The sequence below is a fragment of the Panthera onca genome, chromosome B4 (genome assembly GCF_046562875.1).
Source record: "Panthera onca isolate mPanOnc1 chromosome B4, mPanOnc1 haplotype 2, whole genome shotgun sequence".
NCBI classification, from domain to species: domain Eukaryota; kingdom Metazoa; phylum Chordata; class Mammalia; order Carnivora; family Felidae; genus Panthera; species Panthera onca.
In genome coordinates this window covers 129136286-129162085 of record NC_138345.1, presented here as the reverse complement: position 1 = coordinate 129162085, position 25800 = coordinate 129136286, and the positions used below count along the sequence as shown (strand labels likewise).

Below are 25800 nucleotides of genomic sequence, written 5' to 3'. Positions count from 1 at the left end.
TCAGGCAAAAAGGTTAAAAGCATAACTAGGCTACATGAAATTTGGATCACAGGGTGATTTTACAAATTTTATACCACTTTAATTGTATGTCCAGTTAGGAAAACTTTTCTAGCAATATTTGTGACTCTGGGAGGTGATTTTATAACTTATTGTGAGATACCCAGTACAGAAGCTTCTCTTCAGATAGGTTGGGGTGTGAAGGGCTGCTGGCAGGTTTGTTCATAAGTCCAGATGAGACAGTACAGGAGATTAGTGGGTCCACTCTGGAAGGTCAAGTTTCACTTTGTTTCCATCACAGACCTGTGTCTCTCTTGCCAGTATCTTTAACAGCTAAGCTTTCACATGTAGCTGGTATGATGGGTCTAAAGTTCGTAACACAGCTCAAAAGTGGGCATGCCGAGAACACGAGGCCTCAGCTCACATCCCAACAGCCACGTCTAAAATGGGGGCACACTGGGGCGCCCGGCTGGCTCAGTCAGTAGAACATGTAGCTCTTAATCCCGGGGTCGTAGGTTCGAGCCCCATGCTGAGTGCAGAGATTACTTAAATAAATAAACAAACTTAAAAATAAATAAATGAAATGAGCATGTATCCAGCTTATTTTGGTGATGGCTGCAGATATCCCTTGGGGGGCAGGCGGCTTTGCCAGGTGGCCTTGCCCCCCACTCCAGGAGGAAGAAACTGAGGGACAGAAGCTAAGTCAGTGCGTCGTGAGTCTTGTGGGCAATCCTGCAGGGCTACTCACGGAGCCCCGGCCCCTGGAATCTTACACTACACCCCAAACCTTCTTCTTGGAGCTCTGTGGGAAGCATCATGGGTGCAGAGCAAGGGTTTAAAGAAATGTTTTGTGCAGATGTTTTAAAACTGTTTTTAGCCAGAACCTCTGCTCAGATGAAATCGTATTTGAGCACATAAACAAACCACCCAAAGAAGACGAAGACGCTGTTGCCGAAGGGGCCACCTACTGGGCACTTACTCTCCCCGGTGCTGCCTGAGGGGCTCCGTGGGGCACACACTTTGGAGAACAGCCGAGGTGCAGGACCGAGCCTGCTGGGAGTCAGACAGACTTGAGCTTGAATCCCACCACCATCTCTGATGAGCTGTGCGGCTCTGGGCAAGTGAGTTTATCTAAGTCTCGTCTTTGAAACAGGAAGAATGATACATACCCAGTGGGGCTGCTGTGAAGATAGAAATTTCCATACCGAGAGGGGCCCTCCCTGCCCCGCGTGGCTCTGACTCAGGCTTGTTTACCTGCTCAGGGGTTGGCGTGATGGGTGTGTCACTGGGGAGTGCGGCCGGGACGGGCAGGGGGGCGGTGTGCTGGGTGGAGTCTCCTCCATGGCTGGCGTCAGTGCCCACAGAACTCTGCCCTGATGGCGCCTCTGAGCTGAACACGGTCTAGCGGGCAAAAACCGGGATCAGCGAGGCGGGCAAGCGCGTCAGAGAGAGCAGCCGGGGAAACTGCTTGGTAATTCCCCCACCTGCCCCCCCCGCCGCTGCTCCTGCGGGAGGAGTCTCCTCACCCTCTGGGGCGTGTGGATGGGCGACAGCATGTCCAGGTCGGTCATTGGGAAGTCCAGGCCCTTCCTCCGCAGGTCCTCGTAGACGGCGACCACACCCGTCAAGTCGGGCGAGCTGCGGAACGCGTCAGCCCAGGACTGAGAGGGGACAGGGGGACACGGCCGGTAACCACTGCTCACCATCTCCCCCGCGAGCCCACCTATCCGCCCCCAGAGAGCAGAGATGCCCTGACTCGCTGGTCCTCGGACCGCCGCGCCCACATAGCCCCCACCAAGCCCCTTCCCCGAACTCAGAACCTCCAGTCAGCGGACACCAAGACGGCCCCACGTGAGAAGGAGCTGGAAGCAGACAGAAGAGCAGCGATGGTGGGGGCGTCTTGCTGTCTGGCCAGGTCCTAAGCTCTCTCCCCACCCCAGAAGGCGGCTGGCACGGAGCTTGGCCCGGCCTGCCCGCGCTCACCTGGATGAGGTTGAGAACCTTGTCGTGCACGATGGTGGGTGGGTTGTTCTTGGGCAGGATTGTCCTCACCAGCACGCCCTCCACAAAGTCCTGGCTGGCCACCAGCACGTGGAAGCGGTGCCCGCAGTTCTTGACGCAGGTTTCCAAGACCTGGAGGCCGTGAGGGGCCCGTGAGCAGGAGCGCCCAGGACCCTTGCACTCGGCCTCCATCCCGGAGGAGAGGCTGAGTACGGGAGGGGCCCCCTCAAGTGAGACCCTGGAACACGGAGAAGTGGGGACAGTGCCCCGACTCGGGGGCTGGTGTGCCCACTAGTGGCCCTTCACCGAGTGGCCTCAGTACCCACAGAAGCCTGTCCTGAAGCTGCTTCTGAGCCGAATACAGTCTGGAGGGAGGGTGGCTCTCCAAATGGAAACCACAGTGAACTTCCATAATCCCATGGTGACCCTGCAGCCCCAGGACCAGGCGCTGAACTTCCCTCCTCGTTTCTTGTTCTCCCTTCCTGGCTGGAAGTGCCCTGCTCTTTAGCCGGATTCACCTGACGTAAGTGCTGCTGGGGACGCCAGGACAGAGTGCTGTCTCCACTCGCAGCCAAACCCCTCCGACAGCCAGGATGCCCCCTCTCGCCTGGCCCGTCCTTGGCCACCGGCATTTGTTTTATGCACACTTTCCAGGGCATCCAAGTGCCCAATTTGCCCAGCCAGGCTTTTTGCCCTGCTGAGCTCTGGGTTTGCCGAGCTTCTGTGTCACTTGGCAGGTCCTCTGGCACGAGCTCTCTGTGACTGGGTCTGGAGGGATGTGGGCCTCAGGGTGTCTGCTCCCCATGCCAGGAAGTTGGAGAGAACTTTGCCAAATGGCCACTCTGTGTCTGCCAGCACGGTAGACAGGACGGCACTTTGCCCACAGACCTTTCCTTCTCAACCCCTGGAAGAGGAGCCCCAGGGTGGCTGGGAGTCCTGCTAGGCCTGGGGGAGGTGTGGCTCTACCATGGAGGGACAGACGGATGGATGGGGCACTCACCGTGAGAGCCAGCATCACCTCGTGGAAGTTCTTATTCCCTACAATTCTTTTCTTCACTGCTCGGAAGGCATCTTTGGGACTGGGCACAAGAAGGACAAAAGGAAGGATGCGCTGAGGAATGGAACCTTCTTATTCAACACATGGGGCCACCTACCTAAGATCAGGAAGCCCTGGAAAACAGGGCTGGTTCCGTCTGTCCATCCGTCCGTCTGTCCATCCATCCATCCATCCATCCATCCATCCATCCCATCCGTTCATCCCATCCATCCATCCCATCTCATCTGTCCATCCATCCATCCTATCCCATCCATCCATCCATCCATCCCATCCATTCATCCCATCCCATCTATCCATCCATCCATCCATCCATCCATCCTTCCATCCATCCCATTCATCCCATCCCATCCCATCCCATCCAAGCCAGCCACTCATCCACCTTTCCTGTGTCCTGTTTCCTGTTGAACACACAAGTTCTAATCACAACACAAACTGCCTACCCTGCCAAAGTCCTCAGTAGGGCATGAATACTTGGCAGAGATTCTCCAGATCCCTTGCACCAGAATCCTCTTGGGGGGAGGTATGAGGGTTTGTTAAAAACGCAAAACCCAGGGCTCCCACCCTAGGTCCCTGAACCAAGCTCTCCCGGGATCTGTATACTCATCACACCCCCAAGGATTCCTGATACACACTGGGGTTTATAAACGAATAACGTGTGGGCAGAGTCCTGGGGCCTCATCCTGGCCACTTCCTCTCTCCACCCACACTTCCACTCAGGTCTTATTAAGTAGTCACACATGCTGGCACCATGCTGGGTGCTGGGGACACACTGGTGAATGTGCGGGTCTGCTCTCAAGGACCACATGACCAGGGAGACCCACATCACTGTGGGAAAGAAGGGGGACCCGCAGTAAGAGTGAGTGGGTGTCAGGGGAGTCCTCTCTGGGGTGGCATCACGGCTGGGCGTGAAGGATGAGATGGAACCAGCTGAGGGGAGGAGGGAAGTGGTTCAGGCAGAGGCGGGAGGGACTGGATGGAGGCCGTGTGGGGAGGCGGAGGGAGAGGCTGAAGAGGCCCAGGCCATCCCGGTAGGGAGGGTGGGCATACCTTGTGCAGGGGGAGCCCTGAAGGCTCTGGTGGCAGCCTGCCCTCCCTGCCCCATCTGTCGCCCAGCCCACGCACGCCGGTGGCCTCACCCCTACGTCCTGCCCTTCAGCTCTGTGCAGGTGAAATCAATGTTGCCCCGACTGCTCTGGCCTAAAAGCCTTTGTGGCCCCCAACTTCCACGTCTAAAATCTGCCTCGCCCACGACTCCCAGTCCCCCATCTCCCTGGTGTGCACTGTCACACGACACCCACCCGGGGCTCCCAGGCTGAGAAGACGCCCCCCAAAGAGGGGCACCGTGTCCTCTCTTGACACTTGGCCTCCCAGAGCCCATACGCTACAGGAGCATGAGCAACATTTCCTAGGCTGGGAAGTGGCCTCTGGGGCCTGTCCTGCTGTCTGCCAGACATCTGTCTGTTCAGTGATGAGCCCGTCAAGAGCGGGTCAGGAAAGTCAGGAACCCCGACACGGGTCCCCCCACACGAGCGAAGGCGGCAGGCAAGGTGGAGGAGCCATGGAGGCCTGTCAAGGCTGTGATGGACAAACAGGACACGTGGGGTGAAGGACCATGGTCCCTGACAGGGTGGGCCCCTGTCCCAGAAGGGTGGGAAACTTTTCAACCAATGCCCTGGGGCAGGCCGTCACCCTCGAAACGGACTTGTTTCCACGTTTCAGAGCAGCCCAGAGAGAGGGCACAGCACTGGGAATCAGAAATCCAGGCTTGTGTGCCATTGCTGTGGGCCTGTTGCGCTCAGTACCCGGCTAGGAGCCCAGAGTGGACGGCAGGGAGGCCACAACCCACTGGGGGGTAGACCTAGACCAGAGATTCAAGGCCAAGGGTCACATCTGCTCTGCCCGCTGCTGGGTCCCTAAGGCCTCGTGCAGCGCCTGGAACACAGGAAGTGCTCAAGTCAACAGCATATGTGCTTGAACCCGAGTACGCCCGAACCCCAGTTCTGCCAACGCTTATAAGGGAGATGGGGACTTGCCTCTCCAGGGGGTTTGTGCAGCCCCAGGCCCTCTCAGGGGCTCCTTGAGCCTGTCCGCCCCCCATCTTTTATCTCGGTGGCCCTGCCGTTGCGGTCTGCCCCCCGCTGGGGATGCTGGAAGGTGCCGGTAGCCACTGTGTGCTGCCCTCGGTGCTCCCTGCCTGCTGCCCGCTTCCAGCTGCCTGGGCTCACTTTCCCCACAAAGGGACCATTTGGCTGAGAAGGACCCCGCAGACCAGCTGGATTATCCCAGTGAGAAATGGAGAGCGAAATGAGGTCCCGCTCCAGCTGTTGATTCTGATTTCTCAGATCGTTCCGTACTTCCCGATGACTGTGGTCCCACCTCTTCCCACCCTTCCTGGGTTCTCCTGAGGACAGTGACCCTGCTTTCCCTCTCTGCTCCCCTCGGGACTTTGGGCTTACCGCTGGAAGAATCTAAAAGAGATATCTGCCTCTGATAACAAAGACCTAGGGGGGTACAGTGACTTGCCCAAGGTCACACAGCTGGTCAGAGAGTGCTAGTCAGAGACCAAGAGCCCAGACCACGGTGCCTCCTCCACAGCATGTGTCCTGGGGTGACCTGTGTACCGGAAATGCTTGGCAAAGGCTAATGCCGATGGGCTCTCAGTTCTGCTTCACTGTCACTGCCTTCTCCATGTCCCCTGACCCCCTCAGGCCCCCTCCCCTGCTGGTTCCACATCTTAAGGAAATGAAAGTCTGTTCTCGCTCACAGAGAAAGCTGGGAGTCTCCCTGCCCCTTCCAGCCCATGTGGTGCAGAACAGTGCTTGGGGCCATGTCCCAGTGCTGGGAGCCACCAGCTGGCCGCGTCCCACGAGGATGTGGCCCAGGTGATGTCCTAAGAGGTCCAGTTGGCCAGGCTGTGACCTGAGAGAGGCCGTGTGGGCTGGTGGCCCCCTAAGGGCATCTCTGGGTCCCCTGTCCATCTCATGACAGCATTGGATGGAATCTTTGTTCCAAAATGTCTAAGATGCCACACTCCTGCCTGGGGTGGGACTCAGAGGACCTCTGCAGCCCTCCTGGCACCGAGGACCACAGGAGGGTCTCCCCTTGCACTCCAGGAGGGGTGGGAATGGGGAGGGGCTCTGTGGCAAGAGGCAGGCTGCACTGCGGCTGGCTGGCCAACCCGTCCCTCACCCCCCCCCCCCCCCCCCCCCCGCCTCGCCTGCGGGCCTCACCCTTCCTCAGTCTCGTTGATGATGTCACAGATCTCCATGTTGAGGGCCCAGTCCTCGCTCTGCAGGGAGCCATCTGTAGCCTTCTCTGCGGAGGAGAAACCACAAGTTACACGGTGGGGGGGGGGGGGGGGGGTCCTGGACAGGCAGACTCAGCCGCGTGCAGGTGTGTGGTGTGGGACGCGGCGGGAAGGGCCAGAGAGGAGGAGGACGATGGGTACTTTTTGGGGCCTCAGGAAGGACCAAGTGGCGTGCAAACTGTTACCTACCTTGTTCCGTTTTGTCATTTAATTGTTTTGGTTTTTGGCTGCATTTTATATTCTTTTTCTTTTTTTTTTTTTAAGTTTTATTTATTTATTTTGAGAGTGAGTCATGGGGGGGAGGCGGAGAGAGAAAGAGAAACAGAGAGAGAGAGAGAGAGAGAGAGAGAATCCCAAGCAGGCTCTGCGCTGTCAGTGCAGAGCCCAATGCGGGGCTTGAGCCCACAAACCATGAGATCATGACCTGAGCCGAAACCAAGAGTTGGCTGCTTAACCGATTGAGCCGCTCAGGCGCCCTGTATTATTTTTTCGTTTTAAACATGTGTTAAAATACACATAACATTTGCCATCTTAACCGTTTTTAAGCGTATAGTTCAGCAGCATCAAATACACTCACGATGTGGTACAGCCGGCCCCACCACCCTTTCTAACTCCCCATTCCCCCCCTCCAGCAGCCCCTGGCCGCCACTGCACTGTCCTTACGATTCCGATGACCTAACACGTCACTGAAGTGGTATCATACAGTATTGTCCTTTTGTGATGTCACCTAATTCTTACAGCGGCCACGTGAGGCCAGGAGCATCACCGTCCTATGATCACCGAGGAGGCCTCGCGGCTCAGTCTACCAAAAGGATGAGTGGGGACAGCAATCCGGCGGGCTGGTTTCTGACATGAAACTACGGAGGCAGTGTTTTATTTTCGCAAATAAAATGCTCCTTCTTGACTTTCTATTATCTTTTGAGTTGGTATCTTTTGACCATTCACGTGGTTCAAAACGTCAAAGGTTCCCAAGCGGCACACAACACAGTAAATCTACCTGCCTCCCCGGCCCCAGCCCGACTTCCCAGTGGCCCTACTGGGAACCAGTTTCCTCTCAAACCTCCCAGAGAATTTTCTTTTTTAAGGCTTACTTATTTTGAGAGAGAGAGAGAGGGAGCCGGGGCGAGGGCGGGGGGCGGCACAGAGAGGGAGACAAACAGAATCCCAAGCAGGCTCCATGCTGTTGGCACAGAGCCCGACGCGGGGCTCGAACCCACGGACCATGAGATCGTGACCCGAGCGGAAGTCGGATGCTTAACCGACTGAGCCACCGGGGTGCGCCTCCCAGAGACATTCTTAACCTATGAAGCAAAGGACCCAGGGTAGTTTAAATCTCGACTCCCATTACCAACAGGCGGCCTGGCCTTCCCCTCTGAGCCAGTTTCTGTCTGAAGGCTGGGTGGATGCCAGCCACCCCACAGAGCTGCCCAAAGGAGTAGTGATAACTCAAACAGGGCATCTGTACGGTTCTTGCCACAGAACAGGTGCTCAGTAAGTGGCAGCAGTTCTGTTATTTTTTATTTTTATTTTTTTAAGGTTTATTTTATTTTGAGAGAGAGAGAGAGAGAGAGAGAGAGAGAAGAGAGGGACAGAGAATCTTTTTTTTTAAATTTTCTTAAAAAATGTATGTTTTTTTAGTATAATTTCTTAAAACGTTTATTTTTGAGAGACAGAGAGAGAGAGAGAGAGAGAGAGAGAGAGAGATGGAGAGTGAGTGGGGGAGGGGCAGAGAGAGAGGGAGACACAGAATCTGAAGCAGGTTCCAGGCTCTGAGCTGTCAGCACAGAGCCTGATGCGGGGCTCGAACCCACGAACCGCCAGGTCATGACCCGACCTGAAGTTGGATGCTTAACCGACTGAGCCACTCCAGGCACCCCTAATTTTCTTTCTTTTTTTTAATGTTTATTTTTTAGAGACAGAGAGAGAGTGAGCGAGCAGGGGAGGGGCAGAGAGAGAGGGGGACAGAGGATCCAAAGCCGGCTCTGTGCTGACAGCAGACAGGCGGATGTGGGGCTCGAACTCACGAACTGTGAGACCATGCCCTGAGCTGAAGTCAGATGCTTAACCAACTGAGCCACCCAAATGCCCTGAGACAGAGAGAGAATCATAAGTAGGCTCCATGCTTGATCCCACGACCCTGGGATCATGACCAAAGCTGAAATCAAGAGCTCAACCAACTAAGCCACCCAGGTACCCCCGGTTCTTTTATTTTTAAATTGAGGTGAAGATCGCATAACATAAAATCAGCCGCTTTAAAGTGTACAGTCCAGGGGCATTTCCTGTCTCCACAATGCTGTGCAACCATCACTTCTACCTAGCTGAGGTTGTGCGGATTCCGAGGGCTTACCAGAGCCAAGGTCACTCCCCTCTGTACCCTTCTAGGATCCATCCTTGCAGCCCAGGTCTTAAATAAGCTCCACCACAGTGCACAGAGACAGTCTGGTCCCCTGCTTTTTCGGGCCAGTGTTTGATCACACAAATCACCCTGTTTTGGCAAGTGTCGTACCCTAGGTAGGGCTGTGGGACAGGACAGGACCGGTTGATGTTTTAAGGTTAGGGAGTAAGACCCTTGGTGTTCTGACACTGGGCACTATCCCACGTCCCCCTCTGTCATAGCCCTTTCCTCTGGCTCCAGGCCTGGCCCCTGCCGGCACTGGGAACCTGAGAGCACAGGGTCATAGGGCACCTGTCACACCAACAGCACCCAACGGACCGGGTGCGTGCAGCTCGTGATCCCAGCGACTGTTCCGCAGTCCTGAACAGCAGGCTCACTCTCTCTGTTCACACAGAGCTGAGGCCCAGGGGGGCCAAGTGACCCTTCACAGGCTGCACAGTCATGTGCCAGGCACCGGGGATGGACACAACGGTGGACCAGACAGATGTGGCCCCCGCCCCCTGGTGCCCAAAGGGGCTGAGGCACACTCTGAGCCCCAGCCCTGTGACCGGGCAGGGCCCTCTTCTGGCCAGGCAGGCGGGCCCACCCTGCAGGACAATGCCTGGGCTGCGCTGGCAGTCAGCTCCCTATAACTGTGGCTTTCATGACGTTGGTTTCGAAATTGGCCTGACCTCAGTTCCATCCAGGGGTCCCGCCTTGGGTCCTGTGGCCAGATGGACGCTGGGGTAGCTGCTCGGGACACAAGCCAGGCAGCAGGGGCATCAGGGTAGGGATAGGGCAGTGGGACGGGGTGTTTTTCTCCCTGGGCTATGGCTGTGGGGACGGGACTGGGGGCGTGAGGACGGCTTCCTTTCAAAGTGTTGAAGGGTGGGCTCATTCGTCCCACAATGAAGTCCCGAGTGTGGCTTCTTTGCGGCACACTCCCCGCCCTCGGGGACTCATACGCTTGCTAAAGAGAGCTGAGCGGAGGAAGCCAGGCTCTATTCTGGAGGGTTCGGGGGGGGGGGGGGGGGGCAGTGGCTAAACACACTAGTGTGCTACTCCTCCAGAAACCGCACCTCAGCGGTCCCCAGCCACACGGGCCAGAGGACGAGTCATCTCTGACTCTGGTCACAGTGTTCTGCCAACTCCAGCTCCGGATTCTCTGTCCTACCTGAGCCCCTGTCACCTTGCCCTCTGCCTCTGCCTGACAGGCCACTGCCCCGGCCCCTCCTGCCTGGCTCCTGGCCCCCCCACCCGTCCCCCACCCCTCCCCCACCCCATGCCCTTCCTGCCTCAGAGTGAGCTTTCTGAAACCTGGAAGGGACCATGCCCATCCTGTGCCCCAAAGATTCCAAGGCTCCCCAGCCCTCAACCTGGCCCGCGTGCCCTTCCTCGGCAACAACCCTCTCCAGTTACAGCCCCTGACACACCAAGTGCCGTTAGCTATTTACACAAAGCAGGCAGCTGAATCCTCCCAAGCCTGTGACGTGTGTGTCACTGCCCTCATCTAACTGATGAGGACACTGAGGTGCCGGGAGGTCACACAGTGGTCACCAGGGGCCGGGGAGCTCAGCCTTCCCGGAAGCACCCCCCTGCCCCCTCCTCCCCATCCCTCGCTCCACCAGCAGGCCTGCCAGGGCTTCCTCAACTAGGCCCCCCGGGGGACGCCTGAACATGAGGGGCGCCTCTCTTCTGGGGGAGGGGCAGCGCGGTTTTAGAAGGGATCAAGGTCATCTTGGACAGGCAAGTGGCCGTTAAGGGGCGGCGGGGCACTCAGAAGCCGGAGGAGGTGCCAGGCCAGGGAATCGGGGGGTGCGGGAGCCGGAGCACGGGTCTGAGGCCCCCCCCCAAGCACAGCTCTCCAGTCCCAACGCCAGCAGCGGGCAGAGCCAGGCAGACGCTGGAGTCTTCTGGGGGGCTGGGGTTTCAGTCAGCCTCAACAGGGAGAGGAAGAGGAGGGAGGAGGAAGAGGAGGGAGGAGGAAGAGGAGGGAGGGGAGGAGGTGCGAGGTCCACCCGGGCAAACTCAGTAGGAGACAGGTGTGTCCAGAGCAGGATGGGCCCAGCCTGGGGCCTCGCGGCCACCTCCCTGCAAGCCGGGGAGCAGATGGCCCGACCGGGGGGGTTTTCACACGTCCTCAGTGAGACTTTCCGGGGCAGTAGGCGTACTCCATCAAGGGCAGAAATGGAAACCCACAGGAACCTGGGGATATTTGTTTTGTTTTTGCTTTTTGACCACAGAAGTGGCTCAGCTTGCTATTTCAGGAAGGGGGAGTACGAACACTGACAGTGGTTACCGGTTCCAGGAGAATGCTCGCCGGCCTCTGGGCTGTGGGTGGCAGTCGTCAAAGGTCCCGGGAGCTGTTCTGCTCTTGTCCCAGCTCCCGAGGACGCCAGGCCCTGCCAGCCTCCCCGTCTGCCGTCGGGGGCCGGCAGTCCCGTGGCCGTGGACCGCTGGGCTAGTGTGCGCCTGTCCCCTCTCCCCGCGTCATGCCTGGTGCAGACGCCACCTTCCGGGAAGGTTCCGGAGAGTCTGCCTGGCGGGATGGCAGGCAGAGTCAGGCTGGGCAGTGGCACAGGCCTTGGAATGCGACGAGTCTAGCTTCGTGTCCTAACTTGGGGACGGCAGGCCCTCTCCGGTCTGCTTTCTCCTCTGGGAAACCGAGATAAGGCTGCCTGCCTCACAATGAGACTTTGTAGCCAGACAATGCGCGCACGACATCACGTAAGAGCAGTAATGAGTCACGGCTAAGTACCATGACTGTGACCTGGGCTGAGAGCGGGCAAGAGCGGCCACCGAAGACATGCCAGCTCCCTGCCCCTGCTCCCTGCCTGCTCTTTCTTGGGGGGACCCCAAACAGCTGGAAGACAGTCGCCTTCTTGGCTCCTTCCACTGCTTTTGGAGAAGTCCGCGTCTGCGGGTGCTCGGTGGAATCATGGCCAGGACCACCTGCTGCCAAAGTCAGCCCTGGGGGTGGGGGAGCAGCCTAGAGCCTTCTCCTCACCACCCTGCACATTCCAACGGCTGGCCACTACATCTGGGAATTCCCACTACTCAACCCATCTCCGAGTTGCCCCGGGCTCCATTATCAGCTCTCATTCAGGCCCTGTCACCTCTCCGAGGCCTAGACCATCACCTCCACCCTCTTCTCTTCAAACACAAATCCAACCAGTACCTTCTTCGGTCTGAAAATTATCCAGGATCCCCCCCGCCCCCCCGCCCCCGCACTTCCAACCCCCCTCAGTTGCCTGAGGGTCAAAATCCTGAAGTCTTCAGGGGCCGAGAGGGACATTTGGGACTGACCTCAGCCAAGACTGGCTGTGTTCTGCTCCTGCTGGGGCCTTGTTCTTGCATGCCCCTGGGCTTCTGCCTGGCATGCCTTTCTACCATTCGGTCACACATCTGGGTCACAGAGGACGATGACAACCATCACCACCAGCATGCTCACTGGACGCTCAGTAAGCACCAATCACGGGACTCGGGCCTTCACACGAACCTCTCACCATAATCCTTAAAACAGAGGATGAATAAATTGAGGAGCACAGAGAGGTCAGTGTCTTGCCCATGGTCACACAGCTTCCACATTGCAGAGCAGAGGTTCAGACTCAGAGAGGTCTGGTTACTGCATCCTTACTCTTTAAATTTTTTTTTTTTACACTTACTTATTTTTGAGAGACAGAGAGAGAGAAAGAGAGAGAGAGGGTGAGAACTAGCACAAGTGGGGGAGGGGCAGAGATAGCTGGAGACACAGAATCCGAAGCAGGCTCTAGGTTCCGAGCTGTCAGCACAGAGCCCGATGCGGGGCTCGAACCCACAGACTGTGAGATCATGACCTGAGCCGAAGTCGGACGCTCAACCGACTGAGCCACCCAGGCGCCCCTACCACATCCATACTCTTAACCACGACCTTATGTGCCTCTTGAACGTACTCATTGCTTGTTGCCATCCGGGTGCTGGGAGAGATTCTGGTGAGCAAAACCAACCAGGTCCTGCCCACAGCAAGTTGACGGTCCAGTGGGAGGCCACAATGGCCCTCACAAAGGTGAGAGTGGCATGACAGAAAAGACTGGGCACTGAGATAGGACACGGTGTGAGATCCGGATGTGCCGGCACAGAGGAGGAAACGGAACAGCTGATCCCTGCTCGTCTTTTAAGGCCCTACCCTGGTGACAGCTCCTCGGTGTATTTGCCAACTGAGGGGACTGTGTCACTGTGACCTGTATGGTCATCCTGCGCTGTGACAGTAACATCATGAAGAACAGTGACAAAATGACTGGCATTCACTGAGCCTGTGTAACCTGCTCAGTGTACCTCCTCTCGGGTCACCTCCCCACGGTCCCTACCATGCATGGGGGCAGCTGAGGTCCAATGCCCGGAAGTGGGGGAGCAGGGACGCAGAGCTGGGCCTCTGTGGGGTCTAAACCCACTGTGTATCTCACGCTGCTTGGCTATTCAAGGACGTCTCTACCCAACTAGGGTGGACCCAGAGCTCTTGGGGACCTATCCCTCTCCCTCTTTCTCTCTCTCTCTCTCTCGCCGGGGTCTACCCTCTGGTGGGACAGAGAGGAGAGGCTTGTTGAGTGTTTGTCCAAGGCCAACAGCCCCGAGACTGCCTCGCCGCTCCGGTTCAAGGCTGAGTCCCCGCCCTACCTGCCCCGATATCGCACACTGTGTTTCTCTGTGAGCTCCCCTCCCCCTTCCCACTTTGAACCCCTCTGATATTGGGGTGGCTCTTACAAATAATGACCTGCCAGCGCTTGGCTGGCATTTTTTTCTTTTTGCACACCCCACAGTGTCTTCGATTCAACAAAGTGCGGCTTGTGAGCAGTGAGGATGGTCTTCAAGGCTGGTGATGACCCGCAGACCTGGTTCTGTCTCAGGCCATGGTCCAGGCCCAGGGGAGAAGGATCCAACGCAAGTCGGCGGACCGTGAGAAAGACAACAATGACACGGCCTGTCAGCTCCGAGTGGCCCCCACAGGCCTTCTTCTGAGGCCCTCACCCCAGCAAGGGCGTGCACAGCCACGTTCCTTTTAGATCACATTTACAGAACGCCAGCTCTCCGGCAAAAACACCACCCACTCACGTCACTCAAAGGAACCAGAGATCCTTTTGGGGACTTCCTTTCAGTGTTTACTGTCACTCCATTTGTATACTTTTTTTTTCAAGTGTATAATGGTACTGGGGCTGCAGCTTGTTTGTTTAAGTAAGAATCCTATTCCTTACCTGTTAGAGATGTACTGAAATATTCATGAGAGAGGTGATACGATGTTTGAAATTTGCTGTAGGTAATACCCGCCCTCTGTCCGCCTCCTCGCTCCCTCCCTACCGGCCCTCTGCCTCCACCCCCTGCCTAGTGCCCGTTATCCTCCCCCACAATTGCTTTCTGTGCACCTGCTTCCCACCATCTCCCTCGCGTCCACCTCTCTGCCCTCCACGACATTCTCTGAGTGGCTATTATCTGTCCAGCCCTGCGGCAGGTGCTCAAGAGGCAAAGGCAAAGGACAGAATCCCTGCCCTTCAGGAGGTCCTAAAGTGGTCAGGGATGACAGGTGGACAAACATTTTCAGAGCAGGGTGGCGTGGCTGAGGTCAGTTCAGGGTGCTGTGAGAGCCAGGAGACGGGGCGGGGGGCAGTGAGCACCCGCAGAGGGAACAGGGAAGGTGTCAGCGAGGAGGTGCCGTCTGAGCGGAGCACAGAGCACAAGGCACCGGGCTGGGCAGGTGGAAAGGGAGGTTCTTGGGAGAGGAACGGCATTGGCCTTGCCGAATGAACTCATCAATGATGAGTCATCGAGGATGTCGGGAAGAAGACAGAAGAGGGGCTGGAGGGTGACTCTCAGGCACCGGGGAGAAGTGACCCGAGGGAGGGAGAAAGTCCCAGGGGCAGTGAGGCAACTGGAGGGGGGGAGGCGAGGCTGCTGAGGCAGAGGGAGCTCTGCCATCCTCAAAGCTGGCACCGGCCTGCACCAGGACCCACCCGGCAGCCATTCCTCCCTTCCCTGCCCAGAGCGGCCACCCCGCTCCCCTCTGCAGCACCTGCTCCAGAAGTGGGCAAGCGGCCTTGTTTTGGTTTCCGGGAGAAGAGGGGTGTCTGCTGGGCAGTGGCGGGGGAGACATCCTTTCTGGGACACAGAGGCACGGCTCAGGGAGGAGAAAGCCCTTCCTCCCTCTTCTTCCTTCCTTTCTCTCTCCTGGGAATGGGGTACCTGCAGCTTGGGCCCAGGAGGTGACAAGCTCAGGACAAAAAGCCTGGGTGTTTAAAGACATTTGTTGGGTCGTCTGGGTGGCTCCATTGCTTAAGTGTTTGAGCTTCGGCTCGGGTCACGATCTCGCGGTTCAGGGGTTCGAGCCCCGTGTCGGGCTCTGTGCTGACGGCTCGGAGCCTGGAGCCCGCTTCCGATTCTGTGTCTCCCTCTCTCTGCCCCTCCCCTGCTCGCACCGTCTCTCTCCGTCTCTCAGAAATAGAATAAACATTAAAGAAAAAAACTGTTGATCAAACCAACCCCGCAACTTCAGATCAAACAAGGCTGTGGGACTGGAACTCCCAGGCTTCCCGGGGCTTGGTGGGCAGGGCTCAGGGTGGAGACGGCCCTGGCCTTCTGCCTGTGCCCCAGCGGGGCCTGCTTGTACTCCTGCCCTCCTGCCCACCCTAAATCTTGCTCCTACGCCCAGATCAAAGTCAGGTCACCACGCGGAGCCTGCCCTGAGCCCCTGGAGGACCTGCTCCTTCCCTCACTGGGCCAGCAGCATTTCACACAGGCCACAGCTACAAGTTCTGCTCAGCAGGGCTGTTAAAATAACTCTACGGAATTGAGTTCTTTGTTTCTGTCTGCCTCTCCCATTAGGCTGTGAGCGGCTGTCTGTCTCTCCCATTAGGTCGTGAGCTCCTGGGTGGAGATTACACAGCTCAGGAATTCGTACATCAGACGGGACCTGGCCCCCCGATAAACCTGCGGTGCGTGTTTGCTGAGTAACTAACTGAATGAAGGATGAGGTCATACCTACCAGGACAATAAACTTCTGTAACACTTAAATTAAAAAAAAAATTTTTTTTTAAATCTTTTTTTTTTTTTTTTAATGTTTGTTTATTTTTGAGAGAGAGAGAGACACAGACAGAGTGTGAGCAGGGGAGGGGCAGAGAAAGAGGGAGACACAGATTCCCAAGCAGGCTCCAGGCCCTGAGCTGTCAGCACAGAGCCCGACGCGGGGCTTGAACGCACGAACTGTGAGATCATGACCTGAGCCGAAGTCAGATGCTTAACTGACTGAGCCACCCAGGCGCCCCCCCGCAAAATTTTTTTAATGTTTATTTATTTTTGAGAGAGACAGAGAGAGACAGAGAGAGGCAGAGGGTGAGTGGGGGAGGGGCAGAGGAAGGGAGGGGGTTATATAGAATCTGAAGCAGGCTCCAGGCTCTGAGCTGTCAGCCCAGAGCCCAAGGCGGGTCTCGAAACCCACTAACTGGGAGATCATGACCTGAGCTGAAGTCAGACGCTTAACCGACTGAGCCACCCAGGGGCCCCTGTAATACTTGAAATGAAATACTCCCATCCTTTGTCCTCTATTGATCCCTTGGTAGCTGTTGTGCAGGTAATCTTCCTCCCACTTGGCAGTCCTTTGAATATTTTTAGAAAGTACCATGTCCCCCCCTTAATCTGTCCTCCACACTAACCCTCAATTCCTGTGGCTGCTCTGGACGTGATCTCTAGAGCCTCTGCCATTCTGATTGATCCTCTTGGGGCGCGGGCCAGCTGGGCACTCCTTCTGGAAAGGCAGCGTGGGAACTCACCCACCTGGCCGCGCCGGAGCCTGTATGTGTGTTAATGCGCTCTGCGATGACATCAGTAGACACTTATTAACTCCACCTCGTGGAGCCAACTGCTGCAGAATTTGTCCTTGTCAAAGGCGCTCACTCTCCACTGGCCACAGAACTTAGCTCTTCTGGTCTCCCCTGCCGCTAGAAGTGGCCACGTGACCCAGTTCTGGCCGGAGACACAGGTTGAATGTCGGGCGGCTCTGGAAGCTTCTCCCGCCCCCCCCCTCCCTGCCCCCCATCCCCCACCAAGAGAGGCAGGGCAGTGGTGGCACCTCCACCTGCACTTCCTGCCACATGGGGACACGCACAAGGATGAAACAATACGCTAACGGTGCGGGTGGGAAACTGTAGGAAGAACCATTACAAACAAAATCATTCCAGATGCATCTGGATATTTTTCACTCGAGAGGAAACCCAGCACACTCCTTTCAGTTCTAAGGGGGAGCAGTGAGGTGAAGAAGTTAGGAGCGTGGGATCTGGACACAGACAAATCCCACATCAAGTCCTGACTCGAGCACTCATTAGCTGTGTGACCCTGGATGAATTGGTTAAAAAATTTTTTTTTTATTTTTTCCGGGAGCCTGGATGGCTCAGTCGGTTAAGTATCTGATTTCAGCTCAGGTCATGATCTCACGGTTCGTGAGTTCAAGCCCCGCATCAGGCTCTGTGTTGACCTCACGAAGCCTGCTTGGGATTCTCTCTCTCCCACCCCCTCTCTGCCCCTCCCCCACTCACGTGCATGCTCCAGCTCTCTCTCTCTCTCAAAATAAATAAATAAAAATCCTCCTTCCTTCTTTCCTATGTATGTATGTATGTATGTATGTATGTATGTAATGTGAGGCTTGAACTCACAACCCCAAGATCAAGAGTTGCATGCTCCACCGACCGAGCCAGGCAGGTGCCCCCATCCTGAATGAATTTTCTTTAAACTCTCTGTGCCTTAGTTTCTCCCCTGCAGAATGGGGATAAAGAGGACATTCAGCTTCCAGGGCTGTGTGAGGAGCAAATGAGAGAATGCATTTCCATTGCTTTTATCTTACTTAGCACACAGCAATCACAAAAACGAACGTTTTCCACTACAAAAATATCAACCCCCAAATTAAATGTTTGAAAATTTCAAGCAGTCCACAAAATAGATTTTTAAATCCCATACACGCAGAAGCCATTTTCTCCCCCAGCCAGCAAACTGTCTTGAGGCCTGTGTTCCAGATGAGCAAGTCTCTGAGGACCCAGCGTGGAAAGTTCCACCAGTTTCCTAAGTTGCTGAGCCATCCTTACTCAAAACTCTGGCTGCCTCTCCCCCCCGCCATTCTGTAACCACAGGCCATAGAGGAACTCAAAAATACCTTACGGTGGGGCATGGCTTCTGCAACCCACAATTTTAAAGTTGATGTAACCAATTATAGTACCTAACTGAAGAAAATTTCAGCTACATGAAGGAGGGTTTGGTAAAACTGTCCGGGTAAGAGGGAGCAGGGCTGTGAAAGCAGAGAGGTGACGCGGCCGGCCAAAGTGCCTGTGACATGCTCTTCCTTCCCCCTTGTGAGTACAGAAGATGCTGCTGATCCCGCCCTCCCCCCTCCCTCGGTCCCTCTCCTTCTCTCACCTCTCTCTATCTGTTGAGAGAAATTTATTTTATTGGATTGGCTCATGTGAATGTGGGCAGGCCAGCAGGCAGGAGACCTAGGGAACAGATGCGGCTCGAGTCCAGAGTCTGTCTGCTGGCGAATTCCCTCGTCCGAGAGGCCAGTCTTCTATTGAAACCATAACTTAATTAGACGAGGCCCACCCACACTATGGAGAGTAACCTGCTTTACTCAAAGTCTACTCATCTCATTTAAAAAATACCTTCGCAGAAACATCTAGAATAATTTTTTTTAGTAATGTTTTTTAAAGGTTTACTTATTTTTGAGACAGAGAGAGAGAGAGAGAGAGAGAGAGAGAGAGAGCGCGCACGCGCACATGCCGGGGAGGGGCAGAGAGAGAGGGGGACAGAGGATCCAAAGCAGGCTCCACACTGTCAGCACAGAGCCTGATGCGGGGCTCAAACTCACGAACCGCAAGATCATGAGCTGAGCTGAAGTCAGACGCTCAACTGACTGAGCCACCCAGGAGCCCCTAAAATAATGTTTGACCAAATATCTGGACACCATGGCCCAGTCAAGTTGATACATAAAGTTAACCATCCGGGGTTTTTACTGCCTCAATGCAAACAAGTTCCGGTCGAACAGGGGACACCTCTGTCTGTTCTTAAATGCTGCTGGGCTCAGCCTCACACAGTCTGGTGGGTTCTGTTCTCTCCTCCTCTCCCTCTCACCCCGGGCTCTCCCCTTCCCTCCTCTACCTTCCCCATCAGGAACAAAGCCCAGTTCTCTATGAATCTTACACGGCAGTTTGGTTCTCCACAGCACTTTTCAGTGGCCTTTGCCGTGTTCACGGAGGCAGGCATCCCCCCAGAGGCTCCGTCACTCGCCCGGGGGACACAGGAAGTGCCGGGAAGGGGCAGAGCTGGCACATGAACCCAGATCTTCTGATGCAAGATCCAAGCTCTGACCCCATACTGCTGTCATTGGAGCACGGACAAACTTAAAGGTGGGTTCACGGACAAACTTAAAGACATTTTTAGAGATGCACATTAACTTCAACGAAGGAGAGAAAAACAAACATGGATTACTTCATGAGTTCATGAATGTAATCACACAGGATGAGGTCATACTAAAAATGGCGAGCCAATAAAAAGAAAATACTATGAAAGTAAAAGGAGAGGTGGCACAGGGCGGATAGAAATCACGAAGGTGGCACATGAAGGACAGAAGTCTGCAGAATGCCAGCCTTGACAGAGACCTTCTTGGTGAGGAGGTAAAGAGTTAACTTGTCCCGATTCTCTGTTTCTCTATGGGGTGACAGCCCCAAGCTAATTAGAAGACACTGAGGGTTTTGTGTGTGTGTGTGTGTGTGTGTGTGTGTGTCTTTTTTTTTTCTTCTAAAACCAGAAGAGCGGAAATCCGGCACTTTACTCTTATTTCTTTGAGCTCAGTGAGGGAACAAAACCTATTCACCGCTTCTATCTGTAGGGTCAGGCAAAGGCTTTAGTTCCCAAGGAAGAATCGGATCTACCCCACAGCCTGCAACCTGACCTATGAATGTGGCTGCCACCAGCCAGTGACTGCTCATTGCCCGGTGACATCAAGACCAACACAGAGGCTGCACTGGAGCCAGAGCTCCTGAGCTCTGTCACTCACTTAGACTATGCCCCAGCGACAATGATGACACCGGTAAAAAACCACCGAGGCTGACAGCTCTGGACGCTTCCTCTCTGGCAGGCACTGGGCTGAGGGCTTCCCAAAACAGCAACCCCAACTGATACACGTGCTATCACTGTTCTTATCTGACAACAGAGAGGTTATGTAACTTGCCCCAGGTAACAAAGCCAGCGGAGGCTGAACCAGGACTCAGACCATCTGGTGGGATTCGAGAGCTCAACCTGGATGCCTTATGGCATGTGCCACAGCCATTTGGCACAAGGTCCTTTCTAGACATCATTCCCTGTTACTCTTAAGACAGAGACTTGGGCCCCAAGCTAGCATTTCCACATCAGGGAACCAGAGCTTCAAGACCTGAGGGCTCCCCAGGGTACACTGGGGGAAGTCGTAGGGATTCTGCCCTGGGAGGCCCAGGGCTGGAGCATCCTTAGGCATCTGAGACGTGGGGTTCTCTGGGATTCCACCCTGAAGAACGCTGCCTTCCATCATTCTGCCTCTGGCCAGCCGGTCCGACCCAGAGGTCAGCAAACGATGAACCCACGTGCCTGTTCGGTCTGCTTTTGCGTGGCCCACAAGCTAAGAACGGTTTGCACATTTTTAAATGGTTGAAAACAAATCCAAAGAAGAATACTCTTTCATGACATGTGAAAAGTACATGAAATTTACGTTTTGGTGCCCATAAACAAAGTCTGATTTGAACACCGTTTGGTCCATTCACCTACACATGGTCTATGCTGCTTTTATGCTACAATGGCAGAGATGAGCCGCTGTAATGCGGGCCACAGGCCCACAAAAGTGGAAATATTTACTTTCTAGCTCCTTCCAGAAAGTCTGCAAATCCTGCCCTAATGTACCCTGGTGGCCAGTGTGGGGAATCCTCCTTATAGCCTCCCTCCCCTGCGGCCTCTGCCTTCACCCCTCCAGCGGTGGGGAGCAAGCGACACCTGTGCAAGGTGTCAGGGCCGCATGTGCTGACACTGAGCTTGGCTCGGCTGACGTCCTCGCTCTCTGCCCTCTGGGCCCACGGAGCCGATCCATCACTCTCTCGAGGCTGTCCGTCAGCTCCTTTCTTCCCTCTGGTGTCCAGCCTTCCCTGCCCCCACGCGTGACCTCCACTGTTCCTCAGCAGTGCTCTGGGAAGCAGAGGGAGGACGGCAGTGCATCGCAGACATGCCACGGGCAGCGGAGAGGGAACGTGACGTAGCGAGGAGCTGGGCCCAGGTCTCCTGCGTCCAGGCTTGCTGTTCCCTCGACAACATCGCTCGGGTGGCCAGTTCGGTTCTCAGTTCCTCACTCCCAAAATGGCACTCCGGGGGGCTTCAAGTGTCCTCTCTACTAACTAACACTTGGAGTCTCTCCTCTACGATTCCTTGCTGTGGCTCCCCTGGCTTGGCCTTTGTGGCTCCAAGGCAGCTCTGCCTGACTTCTCCCCCTCTCCCATCCACCGCGGGGATCGGCCGCAGGCTCTGAGCTCCCATGTCATATCCAGTTACCGGCACCTCCACCCCGACTACGGGGGGCTGGTCCTCAGGGACAGCCCACATTCACAGCGTCTGCTGTCTGCAGCTTGCTTTCTGAGCAGCTGGGTCTCCGACTCAGTGTGCCAGGGGTAAGATGACAGTCAGAAATGGACAATGGGCTTCTTGGGTTGCCTTCTGACGTTCCGTCCATAAAACAACCCCCAAGATCTGTCCGCAGAGGATTCTGGAAAGGGTTTTGAAATCCTTGCTAGGAGAGGGCTGTGTCAACACCGCCCAGTGCTAAGTATCTGGGATCCTTTCAGCCACAGCTGCTGCCCTTGGGAAGCTCTCCCACTGAAAGATATAAGGCTGAGGGACCTGCAAATGTACAGACTCACACGTACATCATAACCCGCCAGGCTAATCTGTGGGTAGAGCAATGAACTGTGGATCCTGGAGGGGTGGACAGTGTAAGTTCCAAATAAGCACTGGTCAGCCAGATACAGTGGGGTGAGGGCCAGGGGAGGACGTGGGCTCTCAGCCAGAGAAACCTGGGTCTGGATCCCCACCCTGATTAGCTGTGAAACCTTGGGAAATGATATGCTCCCTCACACTTACTTTTGGTAAAACTAGAAAAAATAGCAAAACCTTGTAGGGTCGCTGTGAATATTAATAACCAGGATACTAGCATGGTCCCTGACACATGGTATTTGCTCCTCACCAAATGTTACCTTCCTTTTTTCTTCCCTCCTACGATGGGCCAGGCAGGGACCATGCCAGGTGCCGAGGGTCCCGACAAGTGAGGTACGGTCCCCGCTCTCAGGAAGCCTAGTCTAGCTGGGGAGATGCACATGTACAGCTACTAACAGAACGGGACAGGGGTCTATTAGTGTGCAATGGTGGAAATAATAGAAACAACGATGAAGACAGCAAGGGCTGATGATTTCTGATGTTTCCCGCACACACGACTCCCGGGGAGTGTGTCGCTTCAGTCTCGTGACCACCCAGACAGGTGGATGCTGTTGTAGCTACCCTCCTACCCAGGAGGAAGCGGAGGCTCAGAGCCCCAAGGCCGAGAGCGAAGAAGCCTGAGGAGCGAGGGTGATGCGAGAGCACAAAAGCAATGGCTGGATCTGCAGGGCTCAGGGAGGGCCTCAGGGAGGAGGTGACAATGGCTGAGCTTTGAAGGATGCAGGCTGGAGCGGGCAGTCCAGGCAGAGGAGGCAGCAAGTACAAGGGTGTGCAGGTGGGTGTGCGGGTGGGTGTGCTGATTGACCCTCACCCCTGACGAGCACCCCTGGAGCTCACTGCGCTCAGGGATGCCGATGCGACGATTCTACGGGGCTTCTCTTGCCACGAGGGGGCGGAGTCAGCAGCCTTGACATTATTTTACTCCTGCAGTTTCCAGAAATCCTAGGTCATCGATAATCCCAGCCAATCAGCAGTACCTTTCATCTCTTCACCTCCAAGAAACCTCTGGAAGGCTAAAGGCATCTACTCAAATGGCAGCTAGCCTTCATTTCATTCCACTTTTAGAGCCTCCGCAGCTTTGGTTCAAGTTTCACTGGTTCTGGGGAGCTCATCATAGCTTCACTACCAACTCTCTGGGGGCCTGGGTGAGTCAGTCTCCACCTTCTCTCTGGCCTCTGTCTCCTTCTGTGGAAAATGAAGGAGATGGGCTAGAATGGAGCTTTTCAATATGTGGTTTCCAATCCAGTGGCATCAGTGTCACCTGGGAATTTGTTAGAACTGCATAGCCTTTGGCTCACCCCAGACCTACAGAGTCAGAGACTCTGGGATGGAGCCCAGCCATCTGTTTTTTTTTTTTTTTTTTTCTCAATGTTTATTTATTTTTGAGGGAGGGGGGAAGAGAGAGGGGGAGACACAGAATCCAAAGCAGGCTCCAGGCTCCGAGCTGTCAGCACAGAGCCTGGCGCGGGGCTCGAACTCACAAACCGCGAGATCATGACCTGAGCCGAAGTCAGACGCTTAACCGACTGAGCCACCCAGGCGCCCCCAGCCACCTGTCTTTAACAAGTCTTCCAGGGAATCCTGATGAGAACCTTGAGTTAGAAGGCGGCCAGGGTAAGGACCCTTCTTCCAGTAGCCAAATTTGGTTCTGGCTCCAAGGTATTATGAGTTTGTAGTATTCTCTTTGGACAGAGTATTTCTTGCCACAGGCTTTCTTTGACCAGCTAAGGGCCAGAGCCCAGGTTAGCTTTTCTAGAAAGCTTCAGGAAAATGTGGCCAACTTTGAAGGTCAGACTTTTTTACTTTTATTTTTATTTATTTTTTAAAATTTTTATTTTTGACAGAGAAAGAGAGAAAGAGAGAGAGAGAGAGAGAGAGAGAGAGACAGAGCATGAACGGGGGAGGGGCAGAGAGAGAGGGGGACAGAGAGTCGGAAGCAGGCTCCAGTCTCCGAGCTGTCAGCACAGAGCCCGAGGTGGGGCTCGAACTCACAAACCGCAAGTTCAGACCTGAGCTGAAGTCGGACGCTCAACCGACTGAGCCACCCAGGCGCCCCTCCGACTTTTTTTTAGGTAGGAAGTCTCAAATTTGGCATGTGATGAAAGTGGTGGTATCTGTTGCTGGAGAAATTAAGAGGAGAGGAGAGCTTTTCAGCTCCAGAACAATGACTCATTGGGAGGTGTGGGTGGCAGGGAGCGGGGAGGGTGTTCCTGGGAGGACAGCTTCCTCTCTCTGGTCCAGGAGCTCTCTGGTGTATAAATAAATCCCGGAACGCCAGCCTCCTCTTGGGAGAAATTTGATTACAAAACCTCAGAAGAGCCACACACCGCCATGGTGCCTATTATACTGCTGAGCCGGGTTGACGGACTTAGTGAGGTTTGGCTTCCAGGACAGCCAGTATGGAAAGCTTGTCTAAAAGATCCAATTTTCCCAGTCTAGACTTCATGCTAAAGACCATCAAGAAGATGAAGGAAGACGTTCACAGTACTGGCCGGTTTCCTGATGCAAGAAGGCACATCCAGACAGTCCCTGGAGAAGCGTTAGCTGTTTGGGCCACGGCCTGGGGTTCCTTCCAGTATTGGGACCAAGAAGTACCTACGGAACCAGCCATTTCCAGGGATTCCCCACCCTCACTTGGTGGTATCTCAGTAACAAGGATGATAAATATCACCACGTTCTTTTATATAGCAGTGGCCATATGCCAGGCACGGTTCTAAGTACTTTACAATTATTAACGAGTTTAGCCTTCACAACAACCCCACGGAAGCAGGGACCATTAATACATCCTTAATCACAGGCGAGGAAACGGGAGGTAACGTCACGGAGCTAGTAAGTCAGTCTCCCGTCAACAGGGCGCAGGAGAGTCAGGAGACCTGGGCTGAGTAAGCCTGTGCCTCCGGCCAGGGTGCCCGGCCCAGCCGAGTACTGAGAAATGAGGGAGGCGGAATCAGGTGGCTCCTGAGATCGCTTCCAGCTCGGGGAGTCTGCGACTGTGCGGTCGCCTTGCTGCTGGTCTCGCGGGTTCGCCAGCGTCTGGCCGGGCCCCGGGCGCAGCAGGGCTGCCTGGCCGCGTCCCCGCAAGTTGCTCGCCCAGAAGCCAAGCCCCAGTCTCCTGATCCTGGGAGAACGGACTTCTAACCCTTCTCCGGTATCCGTGTCCGGAGAGTCGGGCGAGCCAGGAAAGAGACGGCAAGAGCCCAGGCGGCGCGACCCGGGCTAGGGGAGCGATGAGGGAGACAGGCGAGGGCCTCAAGGACTGCAAAACCACGCAGACCCTTCAACCCCCAAAACTTTCTCCCGGGATTCGGGACCCCATCAGCCTCACATTGGCTGAGCCGCGGCCGCCCGGACCCGCCCTCTCTTTCTAGCTATTGGCTGCCGTAGGCATCCATCACAAGCCGAGGCTTCCCGATAGACCAGGGCTTTTGTCAATCAAGGTGGGCGGGAGACTGGGCGGGGACAGGTCCGGGAGAGACACGCCAGCCTAGTTCCCCTCCCAGCGTCCCACCGGAGGGTGACTTGGGACCTGGAAGCGCCCGGGGGGGGGACCCAGGCCGTGCTCAGGGCTCTGCGGCGGGGCTCCGGGGACTCACCGATGCGCTGTCCCACCGGAGAGCTGAACGGGTTCCCCAGGAGAAAGTCCATCGCCGCGGCTGCCCCAGCCACCAACCGGGGGAATCAGCTGACAGCAACCGCCAGCGCCGCCGACTCGTCACGTGACGCGCCCGACGGTCCGCGAGGAAGCGCCCGTGGAGGCGGGGCGTAGGGAGTAGAGCGTGGGACACAGGCCCCGCCCCTGACGTGGAGGGTCGGGCGCCCCGAGGCGGAGGGCGACGACCACATTGCCGCTCTTCTGGCGCCTGCGGACGTCACGCACGACGTAGGGTTGGGGCAAATGAGGAGGCTTTGTGTGGCCTCTGCAGGGCACGCCCCCAATGCCTTTTAAAGGTGTGACCTAAAGCTCTACGCTAGTCAAGCAAGGTCTCGGAGCAGGGAAATGACTTGGGTAAGGTTACACTGCAAGCTCGGACCAGTTCTCACTCTAGTGTC

The 25800-nt window shown here is 55.7% G+C and overlaps 1 protein-coding gene and 1 long non-coding RNA gene across 3 annotated transcripts in view; one reads left to right on the top strand and one right to left on the bottom strand.

The window, feature by feature from the left end:
* The window catches only part of TOM1 (target of myb1 membrane trafficking protein), a 42568-nt gene extending 16974 nt beyond the window's left edge, over positions 1–25594 (bottom strand). The window contains exons 1-6 of one of the 2 annotated variants that reach the window (XM_060656496.3): positions 25344–25594; positions 6286–6370; positions 2999–3077; positions 1981–2130; positions 1524–1658; positions 1252–1398 (exon numbers count right to left, since the gene is read on the bottom strand). In XM_060656496.3, coding sequence (XP_060512479.1) covers positions 1252–1398; positions 1524–1658; positions 1981–2130; positions 2999–3077; positions 6286–6370; positions 25344–25395 — 648 coding nt within the window. In that variant the 5' untranslated portion in view covers positions 25396–25594. The remainder of the gene's footprint in view (positions 1–1251; positions 1399–1523; positions 1659–1980; positions 2131–2998; positions 3078–6285; positions 6371–25343) is intronic. The other variant, XM_060656497.3, reaches the window with a different exon arrangement.
* On the top strand, positions 6332–7276 carry LOC132693812 (uncharacterized). Its single transcript, XR_009616970.3, has 2 exons — positions 6332–6448; positions 6995–7276. It is a non-coding gene; the product is annotated as an uncharacterized LOC132693812 (long non-coding RNA).
* Positions 25595–25800: the final 206 nt, after the last annotated feature.